Source organism: Alnus glutinosa, chromosome 14, assembly GCF_958979055.1.
Source record: "Alnus glutinosa chromosome 14, dhAlnGlut1.1, whole genome shotgun sequence".
Classification (NCBI taxonomy): domain Eukaryota; kingdom Viridiplantae; phylum Streptophyta; class Magnoliopsida; order Fagales; family Betulaceae; genus Alnus; species Alnus glutinosa.
This window is the reverse complement of record NC_084899.1, coordinates 20,461,052-20,473,684: the sequence shown is the minus strand read 5'-3', so window position 1 is coordinate 20,473,684 and position 12,633 is coordinate 20,461,052. Positions and strand designations below refer to the sequence as shown.

The window sequence follows — 12,633 nt, the reverse complement described above, 5'->3', positions numbered from 1 at the left end:
TTGGCAAGACGCGGTCATACAATTTCTTCTTAGTTTTATTTTGGTTTAGAAAGGTTTCAGAACAAAAGGACTCCATGGCCCAATGGATAAGGCGCTGGTCTACGAAACCAGAGATTCTGGGTTCGATCCCCAGTGGAGTCGTCTTCGTTCTTTTAATGCGTTTTCGCTGAGGTCAGTTGTATGACGACGTCGTTTACTTGGGAACGTATTGACGGAGCTGACGAGGCTCGAGGCCCTTTCTTTGGGTAAGTGACGTTGGCTATTAAAGATCGTCCAAGCTCAGGAAAAAAACAAAAAAACGACGATACATTTTAGGCTTTAGCCTCTTCTATTGCGGAACCCGGCATCTTTGGGATAATTCCTGTTTTTTTATTATTTTTAGAAAATATATTAATTTAAGTAAATTTTTTTAAGGATAAATGTATAATAAATTCCTGAGTCGACGCGCTATTTAAAAATGCCTCCTAACTTTTTAATTTTTAATATTGGTTCCTTAACTTTTTCGCATTTTTAAATTGGGCCATTCCATCACTTTTCCATTCAATTTTGCAAACTCTGTTAGTACTACATGTCCATTTTCGCTACATCACTTTAAAATATATGTACTTTTTAATAATAATAATAATAATAAAGTATTGGGAGTGGCCTCAGGGGCACCCCCGACCCTAGGGGGTGGCCACGCAGCTATCCCTGGCCACTGGGGGTGGGCGCACAGCCTTCCTCAACCCTAGGGGGTGGCCACGTGGCTATCCCCGGCTGCTGGGTGTGGCCGCGCGCCACCCCAGGGTAGTGGGGGTGGCTTTCGGGCCACCCCCAACTTTTTTTTTTTAATTATTATTATTTTTTAATTTTTTTTAAAAAATAAAATTATTTAAAAAATAATAGTTTAAGGTAATGTGGCGAAAATGAACACGTGACACTAACAGAGTTTGCAAAATTGGATGGAAAAGTGACAGAATGGCCCAATTCAAAAACGTGAAAAAGTTAGGGAGTCAATGTTAAAAATTAAAAAGTTATGGAGTATTTTCAAATCTCTCGTCGACTCAGAGATTTATTATACATTTACCATTTTTTTAATTTAAATTTTATTCAAGTTTTATTCTTTTTTTTAAAAAAAAAATAAAAAAAAAATAAAATTGACTCAAGTTCTTTTAATTGTCTAAACATAATTTCAAAAAACAATTTTTATTTTATTTTTTTTTTTTTTTATCTCGATATTCACATATAAAAATATCGCACACCCAAACAAACTCTTACATAGGCTTTTGGCTATCTAGCACAAGGGTGATTCTTAGCCTCTTAGGTGGTAGATTGAGGTTCAATCCAATACCCATAATATTGATGTGTCTGAGTACTCTCAATCGATGATGAGAATGGCCAAACCACTCATTTGCTGAAGGAGAGTGTTTTGGTTGCCCTCAAATTATTCATCGGGGTGGCCCAACTACCCCAACAATCATTGAGGATTCGTGTGATAAATCGATTTTTGTTTTTGTTTATGAGAACTGTTTTTTAGAACAAAAATAAGAAATAATTTTATGTTGTTTTTTTTTTTTCTCCTAAACAAATGTTTGGTAAACTATTTTTGAAAACAATTTTGAAAACAAAAAAACTGGTCTAGTTTCATTTGGACAATTGTTATGAAAACAATTTCTCTTCTCACAAACACACACATTGATTTATTAGAAAATTTGCAACAAACTCATTTCACTAATACCAACAAATAAGCTGAATATATATATATATATATATATATATATATATATATATATATATATATATATATATATATATATATATGTTATAAATTAAAAGTTTATGCTATAATGTTATATGTTATAATTTAAGAGTATATTAAAAAGTCTATGTTATAGGTTATATGTAATAAGTCATAATATATAAGAATATTAAATAATTTATTATATATGTTATATAATATTAACATTTATGTCACAAGTATACTAAAAAATTTATATAATTAAGTATGTAAATAATTAAATATAATTTATATATATATATGTATAATATTGCTTTCAATGGAGGAATGAAAAACAAAAATAAGACTAAATGAAAACATCGAAAATTGTTTTCGAAAACATGTATAAGTTGTTTCCATATTTTTGTTTTTTTTTTTTTAAAAAAAAAAATAAAATAAAATTGTGTTTTTGTGTTCACTTGTTTTGGTTTTAAAAACAGTTTGCCAGATGCACATCAGCAATATAGAAATGTATTTTGTTATTCCAAAACAACTACCAAACACGCCCTAAGCGTCTTTTGTTAGCGTATTATTAACTTCTTACTTCGCCATATACGAAAAACTTGTTTGTTGCACCACTTCATAGTGAGCTAGAACTGCTTTCTTTGAACTAACAATGGGGGTTGTTTGTCTTGTGGTTGCTTTCTTGTGCGCTTTTCGATCTTGTTAGTGGTTTGGTGCTGGTTGATGTTGAGGATGACAAACACTTCTTTCACCTCCCGCATTTGTACAATGGGGGAGAATTGGGAGGTCTAGGTCATGGGATTGATAAGAAGGGGCTTAGACATGGAAGGTTTGGTGGAGGTGAAGGTGAAGGTGGTAAAGGTGGTGGTGGTACTGTAGTTCTAGGTGGAGGTGCAAAAGGTGGATTAGGTGGTGGTGGTGGAGGTCCAGGTGGCAGAGATGAACTTGGTGGCAGTGTTGGTGGAGGAGCTGGTGGTGGTGGGGGTCTAGGTGGCAAAGGTGGACTCGGTGGTGGTGGTGGAGCTGGAACAGGTGGTGGGTTTGGTGCTGCTGGTGGAGTAGGTGGAGGCATTGGTGGAGGAGCTAGTGGTGGTGCTGTTGGAGGCATTAGGGGTGGTGGGGGGGGGGGGGGGGGTGGGGGGGGCGAAGGAGGTTTAGGTGGCGGTGTTGGTGCAGGTGCAGGTGCCGGAGGAGGCCTTGGTGGAGGTGCTGGAGGTGGAGGTGGAGGTGGAGGTGGAGGTGGCTTTGGCGGTAATGGAAGTGTTGGTGGTGGACTGGTGGTTTTGGTGCTTGCAATGGAGCTGGATTTGGTGGCTGACACTGGAGTTGTGCTTGGACGAGCTTCTTCAAGGACTACAAATATTGTTCTTTTGTTTATGTGCTAAAACTACAAGCCAATATATATGTTTATAGTAATGCTATATATCATATTTATGTCTTTTTTTGTCTCTTTAAAATTGATGTGACTCTTAAAATTATTATTGAATCCAAATCTAATAGTGGTCTACTATAAAATCACCATTGAATTTATAGTCACATCAATTTTAAGAAACAAAAGAAGAACACAATGTTTATTCATAGGTGTTGGCCATTCTTTCGTCTATTTTGGTTTTTAGTAAAATTAACTAATTAAGCAATGTTAAATTTAAAATATTGAAAACATTAAATATTGAAAAATTAAAAGCCGGCCAACCAACCAGTGCACATGCTGTTAAGATGAGTTACTTTTAAATTTTAAATTTTGGTCAAATAATATATATATTTTAAAGAAAGACATGTGATTTTTAAAATTATTTTTAAATTTAAAATGATTTATCATTAAATTTTGATTCAATAATAATTTTAAAAGTTACATCGTATGAATCTTATTTATAACATTATTTTACCAGAACTATGTCATATAGATTATAGACTTTGAATGAATGAATGGTGATGTACATCATTAATCTTTATATGAGTGCCTCGCAGTCACATCATTAATGTTGAATTAAGAGTAATTATTAACGATATAAATAAAATCGTATGTACATTAGATATGGATAAAAGATATGAAAATACTATTTTCATTTGCATTTGCATTTTTTTTAAGAAAAATGTAGTTTTCATTTGCAATATTGCTTTAGGTGTAATGCTATAAAGAGGATATTTGTCATCTCAAATTGACGTGGCTTTCAAGTTTTAAAATGGTTATTGAATCAAAATTCAATAATAATCTATTATATATTTAATTGTAATTTTAAAAATTACAGTAATTTTTTAAGGACTTTAACAAAAGTAGGTAAAGGATACAAAAAAAAAAAAAAAAAAAAAAAAAAAAAAAAAGATGACAGGATTCAAATTGACAAGCAGAACACGTTGAATTCTAGTAAAAAGCGAGTGTGTGGGCCACCCTGGTACCAAATGACTACTACATTTTTGGTTCGGGGGGTTAGAAAAACACCGGTTACACACCCCTCTCTCTCACATGGGGTGGACTCAACTACATAATTGTGTAATCGGTGTTTTTTTTTTAGCATTTTCCTTTTGGTCTAGAACATCTGGGTTAGAAAACTCAATTAAGTTAGTGATACATTTTCCACGTAGCTTGCCGTAGGGAAAATCAACCTTTTTTTTAAATAAGAAAATACTTATGTATTGTATTTCATAAATATAGAGCAGTTTGTTCTAACAAAATAATATAAAACATACAAAAGAAAAGTTTTCCATCCAAACTTGATCTACGACATGTTTAACTATCGCTTTAGCTAAACTATGAGTAGCATAATTTCTTTCCCTTTTGACATGGACTATTTACCAAAGAGAAAAGACTTCTGTACAACAACTGTTGTGCAGATTTATAGGCATATGAGGTAGGACCTATGTGATGGGATCATAATGTATCTACAAAAGTGTACAATAGTTACATAATTATTGTGCACCAATCAATAAAATCATGTGTACATGAGATATGGATAAATTAAAGATATGAAAATAATTGTTTTTATTTGTTTTTTTTTTAATTAAAAAAATATAATTTTCATTTGCAATACCGTTTTACGAGTAATACTATAATGAGGAAATTGATAGTATGTCCTCTCAAATTGATGTGCTTTTAAAATTATCATTGAATCAAAATTTAACACCTAACAGTAATTTTAAAAGTCACATCAATTTTATGAATACTCAAGAAAGACATAAATCTTCTTTATAACATTACTCTTGTTTTAGATGATGAATATTAGTGGTAGAACTAGAATTTTAAATATGGAGATGAAAAAAATAAAATTAAGAGGATAAAAATATAATTTTAAAAGAATTATAATAACATTTAAAAAAAATTTTGAATGCTGGAAAGACTGATGGATATTATTATTTGTTGTCAGTTACATACACTAACCCATTAAATGACCAATCATTCATATTAATTTCTTTTGTTAGATTTTCTGTTGTTTTGTCTAATGCATTAATTTGATATTTAAGTTTGGGCTAAACAACTTTTGGAATGTCTCTAATGACTCCGACGTAAAATATTTTTCAATATATATATATATATATATATATAATTTTTACCGATTTCTTCATTAAAAAAGGATCCATTTATCTAGTTATTAAATTGATTGTTTAAATAAAATTATTAACTAGATAAGGCTACATAAAAATATTAATGATTTTCAGTGTAAAACAAAAGCCACAATTTTTTTTTTTTAGGATTTTCTTCAAGGTATCAGCCAAAAACTTAAAAATAAGCAATTTTCGTTTAAAATATTTTACATCCAAACAAAACAAAGCATCCTAATTCAAAGAATCATTTACCATTCCGTTGAGTTCTTCGCCACGTTGACGACCATAATTAGAGTTGCTGCCCTCGATGGGTCGATCTAATCCTACAAATCCTTATTCACAATAGTTCCAATATTGATATTATTATTTTTAAATCATGAAAATAATATTTAGTTATGAAAGTCTACTGCCGCTTGGGTAGGTGATCTATATAATTGATGTGATCTTTTTTTATTATTTTTTTTCTAATTGAGTAGAGAAAAAGGGCTACATGGAAAGATTTTTCATTTTTTTTTTGGCTCTCGATCCGAATGAAATAGAGAATTGGAGAACTATATGAGAATGCTTCCAAATATAAGATAAAAAACAGCCCATTTAACTAAAACATGTACACGATAATTTGTAAAGACACTTTCAAAGCATTTCAACTTTGAAATAAAGATAAACTTAAACTAATATTAGAAATTAAATTAGAAAAGTTCATCAAGAAGAAAAGCTCAGAAGAATTAATTGAATATCCGTATAATATAATCTTTGGGTAGCGGCCATAATAATATTACCATAAAAATCATTAATAACAGCTACTGCTACAGCAAAAAGTCCCGCAAGCCACATCAAAGTTCCCTTAAAATTCCCTTTAACACTTACACAGCCAAGGTGTTGCTACAAACTTAAAATAAACCTTAATATTTTTTATTTTTTGAGTTTAGCCTTAAGACTTTAAAATTAATTAAATTAGCCTTAAGGCTCAAACCTCAACCTTGCCTCCTTGGATCATGTGCCTCTAGAATCATGGATCATAGCTTCAGCCGAATCAACCCATGAAAGATAAGATTTTAAATGCATGACTGACGCATGAGTTTTGATGCAGGTCAGCTCATGAGCTGTTTTCCCCTGGTGCTAATAATTACTACGTGGCTTTTTTTGGGACAATTATGTAGAGAAGAACATGTCACACTTGATTCATTGCCAAATAGAGTAGCGGAGATTTCGGTGATTTTTTCTTTTTACCACTTTCGCTTTTTCGCAAAATGTGAGAAAAAAAATCTAATCTTGATTATTTAATTCAAGAATAGTAGAGAATTCTGAATTTTGTCCAATATTTGTTAGTCTATAAAAGCCAAACTCACACAAACAGATTGAAAAACAGACACAGAGAGATAGAGAGAAAGAGAGTAACAATGGCGACCCTTAATGTACCAGAATCGGTCCCTTCACCAGGCGAGGACGCCGAGCAACTCCGAAAGGCTTTCCAAGGTTGAGCAGTTCAATCTGACCCCATGTCTAATCTATTTGTTTGCTGCTAACTCTGACTACTAATGTGATTTGCTGCCATTCAAGCTGTCATTTATAATTGTCAGATTGTTTTTTTCACCATTTGCGTTTGATCTGCTTTGAAATTATTTCTCTGTGCTGAATTTCTGTTTCTGGGTTCTAATTATAGTCGCATTTTAAGTTTTCTGATACCATTCTGCTCATCAGCTAATGTGCTACTGATCCTGATCGCTTTTGTTCCTTCTGACATTTTTTCTTCTTTTCAATGGTGCATTGTGTTTCTTTTAGAATGTAGAAGGTAAATCAAACAGAAGAAAATCTAATGAGGGATCCATCTTTTCCTCATTTTTTTAGAGAACCAAAAGAAACCTGTTGGATTTATGCTATGCCACACAGTTTGGATCCAGTATTGTTTGATTGGTTAGTTGTACAAGAAGTATGACCATAAATCCTAAAGTCAAAAGTTCTGATCTTTCTGATTCCAGTAGCTGAGATGACAGATCAAGAATTTTGCATTTGCTTGATTATTCATTTATAGATTGTAAAGGGTTTCTCCATGTCGCAGGATGGGGAACCAACGAGGCGCTGATCATATCCATATTGGCTCACAGGAATGCAGCTCAGAGGAAGTTAATTAGGCAGATCTATGCTGAAACATATGGGGAAGATCTTCTTAAAGCACTAGACAAAGAGCTTTCTAGTGACTTTGAGGTCAGATTTTGATGCGTCTTTCATTTGTTCAAATCATAATGTTTTAAACAATCATTTTATATGGCTGAAGAAGTTATAAAATGATTGCTCCATAAAATTGTTCTCTCTTTGTTTCCTTATTTCCTTTGTGTCAAACAGCGGGTTGTACTGCTGTGGACTCTGGATCCTGCTGAGCGTGATGCATTTTTGGCTAATGAAGCAACAAAGAGGTTGACTTCAAACAATTGGGTTCTCTTGGAAATAGCATGTACTAGATCTTCTCTTGGCCTCTTTTTGGTGAGGCAGGCATATCATTCTCGTTTTAAGAAATCCCTTGAAGAAGATGTTGCATATCATACTTCTGGAGATTTTCGCAAGGTACAGCCTTAAACCCCAAAGTCATCGATCACTAAATTGTAATGGGTTTTTCTTAGATTTATGTATATTTTTGGTGATTTGTGTATGGATATATGATTGAAATGGATATTTGGTGAAATATGGATTGAAGATGATGTTGACGATGGAACTACGGATAAACTTGTATTGAAATGACAAAATCTGATTCGAGAACAGCAAATTTTTCAAGGAACTCTTTTTTCAGTATATTTCTTTTCATCTAATTCCTTACAGTCTTGGTTCCCCTTTTATAGACTCTAAACAACTGAAGAAAGCATATTCTTCGGTTGCAAGTAATTTCCGCCTAACTAATATTCTTCCGTTATCCAAATAAACCCACTACTATTAACCCTCTATTTTATATGCCTTACATAAATTGATTCGAGTTGCAGGATATATGAACAACCCATAAAAAAAAAAAAAAAAATTGTGGGGGATATATGAGTCAAATATGTATTGTTCTATTTTGTTCTATTAACATAATACTTTTATTCTATGACATTTTTTACTGTCTTCACTCATCAGTTTTCCCTGTTAAAAGTTATGGAGAAGAAAACTCTCAGATGACTAATGCATCCTTGGTAGTTGGTAATATCATAATGATATGCACATACAAAATATTTCATGAGTGTTAATAAATCTGCATCTTGATAGAAACTAATGGTTGATATGATCCCTGGAGAAGATATGGCTACCAGTTATCATCATGAGGACCAAAAAAATTGGATTAAAATACTTATATGTTCCCTTTTATTTTGCATTTTAAGTGGCGTTTCTTCGTTGCTACCTAGAAATATCTTGTCTTTCTTTGCTATGATTGAAATCTATGCATTGGCTGATAGATTAACTCTGCTTCCATCACAGCTTTTGGTGCCCCTGGTGAGCTCATTCCGATATGAGGGAGATGAGGTGAATATGACATTAGCAAAATCAGAGGCTAAGATTCTTCATGAGAAGATCTCTGAGAAAGCTTATAATCATGAGGAGCTCATTAGAATTCTGACTACAAGAAGTAAAGCACAGCTTAATGCGACCCTCAATCACTACAACAACGAGTTCGGAAATTCTATCAACAAGGTATTTAACATCTCTTATGAGGTATATGTGCTGTCATTAGGATTGTGATGAATGGTTGGGTGCCTGTTTGCAGGATTTGAAGAGTGATCCTGATGATGAGTACCTGAAATTACTGAGAGCAACAATCAAGTGCTTGACCTGCCCTGAGAAATATTTTGAGAAGGTTCTGCGGCTGGCAATCAACAAGTTGGGGACAGATGAATGGGGTCTTACAAGAGTGGTTACCACTCGAGCGGAGGTTGACATGCACAGAATTAAAGAAGAATACCATCGGAGGAACAGCGTTCCTCTGGATCATGCAATTGCCAAAGACACTTATGGAGACTATGAGAAAATGCTTCTCGCATTGATTGGACATGGGGATGCATGAGAAATGCTGCTGGTTTGAGTTATTGTTCCATATGAATGTCGTTTATGTTCCCTGCGATAAGTTGTTTTTGCTTTGGATGTGTCTTGTTTTATGGATGTAGTTTATGTTGTCTTTAATTTGGATGTACGTCTGTGTTGTGGCTTTGATACTAATTTTATTAGTTTCCGGATTAACAAGTGGGTTTTCTGTTTTATATTGAGGGTTTTGCATTTGTTTTCTCTTTATGCGTTTTATTATGGTGATATTTAGATAATTTAGACTTCTAGCAGAAAGAAAAAATGAAGTAAAACGAACTCCCACTGGTTATTCCTTCTAACAATAAGGTGTCTTTTGTAAATGACACAAGATGGGCTCACTCGCTATGTGGCTAAGTTCGTTTCACTGGCGATATACTTGCTAAGTCGTGAACTAGCAATAGTACTTAGAGAGACGACCAGAGGTAGTGATAGGATTTCGAAGCCATAAGGCAATGCCATTTAGATGGACAGTTAATAGTTCATGAATTTATTGGTTTTGTATAATTGAGTGACTAAAGAAAAGTTGTAATGAACAATAGGCTCTAGTGATGTATTAATGATAATAGTGAAAAGCAAAAAAAAAGAAGAGAAAGAAAAAGATGAAAGAGGAAGATAGAGGCAAGATCAAATCTCATCTACAATTCCGCTGCATAAATATTTTATGAGTGTTATTAAATCTACATCTTGATAGAAACTAATGGTTGATATGATCCCTGGAGAAGATATGGGTACCAGTTATCATCATGAGGACCAAAAAAGTGGGATTAAAATACTTATATGTTCCCTTTTATTTTGCATTTTAGGTGGCGATTCTTCGTTCCTACCTAGAAATATCTTGTCTTTCTTTGCTATGATTGAAATCTATGCATTGGCTGATAGATTAACTCTGCTTCCATCACAGCTTTTGGTGCCCCTAGCGAGCTCATTCCAATACGAGCGAGATGAGGTGAATATGACATTGGCAAAATCAGAGGCTAAGATTCTTCATGGGAAGATCTTTGAGAAAGCTTATAATCATGCGGAGCTCATTAGAATTCTCAATTCTGACTACAAGGAGTAAAGCACAGCTTAATGCGACACTTAATCACTAGAACAATGAGTTCGGAAATTCCATCAGCAAGGTATCTAACTTCTCTTATGAGATATGTGTGCTGTCATTAGGGTTGTGATTAATGGTTTTCTAAGTGTGGTATGCAAAATAGGCCATTGGAATGGAATTGAAGAGGCCCGAAAATACTGAATGATTATCTGCTGCTATTGAAACTGATAATGGGTGCCTGTTTGCAGGATTTGAAGAGTGATCCTGATGACGAGTGTTAGAATCACAACTCCATTCAAAGCAGAGTTCTATAGTGAAGACTGTTAAAGTTTTAACTCACAGTATTAATGATAAACATTCCAATGAAGAGATCATTCATAGAATTTGTGAGTTAAAGATAATGAATAGATAGTTGAAGAGATCTCACCTCTCATTAATACATATGTTAGAATATGTATAGTTAGATAAGAGACGAATAATTATAACCTCTCACTAATTCGTACGTTAGAATATGTATAGTTAGGTAGGAGATGAATAGTTGTAACCTCTCATTATTGATGTAGAAGTTGTAAGATTGTATAGCGGTTATAAATACCAATATATGAATCCCTCAATTGATAGGGGAGAAATATTCTGAATTCACATTTTTTACATGGTATAAGAGCCATTCTAAAGGTACTACTGGCATTTTTTTAAGATCCGCTGTAAGGCTCTCTCAATGGCTTTCTCTTCATTGCTGAGAGCAACAATCAAGTGCATGACCTGCCCTGAGAAATATTTTGAGAAGGTTCTGCGGCTGGCAATCAACAAGTTGGGGACAGATGAATGGGGTCTTACAAGAGTGGTCGCCACTCGAGTGGAGGTTGACATGCAAAGAATTAAAGAAGAATCCCATCGGAGGAACAACGTTCCTCTGGATCATGCAATTGCCAAAGACACTTCTGGAGACTATGAGAAAACGCTTCTCGCATTGATTGGACACGGGGATGCATGAGAAATGATGCTGGTTTGAGTTGTTGATCCATATGAATGTCGTTTATGTTACCTGCGATAAGTTGTTTTTGCTTTGGATGTGTGTCTTGTTTTATGGATGTAGTTTATGTTGTCTTTAATTTGGATGCACGTTTGTGTTATGGTTCTGATACTAGTTTTATTAGTTTCCGGATTAACAAAGTGGGTTTTCTGTTTTATATGATGGTGCTTGGGGGTTTTGCATTTGTTTTCTCTTTATGCGTTTTATTATGGTGTGATATTTAGATAATTTAGACTTCTAGGAGAAAGAAAAAATGAAGTAAAAACGAACTCCCACTGTTTCTTCCTTCTAACAATAAGGTGTCTTTTGTAAACGACACAGGATGAGCTCACTCACTATGTGGCTAAGTTCGTTTCTTTGGCGAAATATTTACTAAGTCGTGAACTAGCAATAGTACTTAAACAGACTGCCAGAGGTAGTGATAGGATTTCGAAGCCATAGGGCAATGTGCCAATGTCATTTAGATAGACAGCTAATAATTTATGAATTGGTTTTGTATAATTGAGTGATTAAAGAAAAGTTGTAATGAACAGTGTAATTAGAGGCTCTAGTGGTGTATTAATAATGATAATAATGAAAAGAAGAGAAAAAGAAAAGGATGAAAGAGTAAGATAGAGGCAAGATCAAACCTCGTCTCATCTACAATTTTGCTGCATAAATTTTGATAATGTGGCAGTAATAGTAGCATCCTAGGTTAATTAGAAGTCAATAAATTTGGGCTCACTATAGACAATATCTGTGGTGATTAGTTTGATATCTGTTTGTTTAGTAAATTGAGCTAGTTCTTAATTGAGATCTACATTCATAATTTAGTTCGTTAATGTTTTTGTTTTGAAATGACAAAATAAAAAGGAAAAGGAAAAAGTGTCATTGAAGAAAGCTTCGGCTATCTTTGCTAAATTTATTTATTTTAAATATAGTTATTAACAAACAACTCAAACATTAAATTTTAAAAAAAAATACAAAAAGAAAAAAAAAAAGAAAAAAGAAAAAAAAGAGGAAAAATACACATAACCCCTTCAAACTATCACCTTATTGTCAATATTCCATCCAAACTACCGATTGTCTTAATATTCCCCCTAAACTACCAAAAAATGTCAATATCACCCTAACGACAAAACTATCATTCATAATATTACTAAAATAAAATGAAAACTAAAAAAATTATTAAAAAAAAATTACAAAAATTTATATAAAAACAGTTTTTTTTTTTTCCTTCAATTTTTTTTTTTTTTTTAAAAAAAATGTTTTGAAAAT

General features: G+C 33.3%; 3 protein-coding genes and 1 non-coding gene across 4 annotated transcripts; all 4 read left to right on the top strand.

Moving 5' to 3' along the window:
- The first annotated feature begins 68 nt into the window (after window positions 1-68).
- TRNAR-ACG (transfer RNA arginine (anticodon ACG)) lies at window positions 69-141 on the top strand. The gene has a single exon. It is a non-coding gene; the product is annotated as a tRNA-Arg (tRNA).
- On the top strand, window positions 83-3,105 carry LOC133856800 (glycine-rich cell wall structural protein 1-like). The gene is made up of 2 exons (XM_062291846.1): window positions 83-171; window positions 2,427-3,105. The coding sequence occupies exons 1-2, from the start codon at window positions 83-85 to the stop codon at window positions 3,103-3,105; spliced, it is 768 nt and encodes a 255-aa protein (XP_062147830.1).
- Window positions 3,106-6,453: 3,348 nt separating this feature from the next.
- On the top strand, window positions 6,454-9,482 carry LOC133857428 (annexin D2-like). Its single transcript, XM_062292695.1, has 6 exons — window positions 6,454-6,472; window positions 6,630-6,736; window positions 7,320-7,465; window positions 7,604-7,822; window positions 8,705-8,917; window positions 8,991-9,482. The coding sequence occupies exons 2-6, from the start codon at window positions 6,661-6,663 to the stop codon at window positions 9,285-9,287; spliced, it is 951 nt and encodes a 316-aa protein (XP_062148679.1). The 5' UTR covers window positions 6,454-6,472; window positions 6,630-6,660; the 3' UTR covers window positions 9,288-9,482.
- Window positions 9,483-10,938: 1,456 nt separating this feature from the next.
- Window positions 10,939-11,481, top strand: LOC133857429 (annexin D2-like). Its single transcript, XM_062292696.1, has one exon. It carries the CDS (start codon window positions 11,062-11,064, stop codon window positions 11,335-11,337), a length of 276 nt encoding a protein of 91 aa, XP_062148680.1. The 5' UTR covers window positions 10,939-11,061; the 3' UTR covers window positions 11,338-11,481.
- The last annotated feature ends 1,152 nt before the right edge of the window (window positions 11,482-12,633 follow it).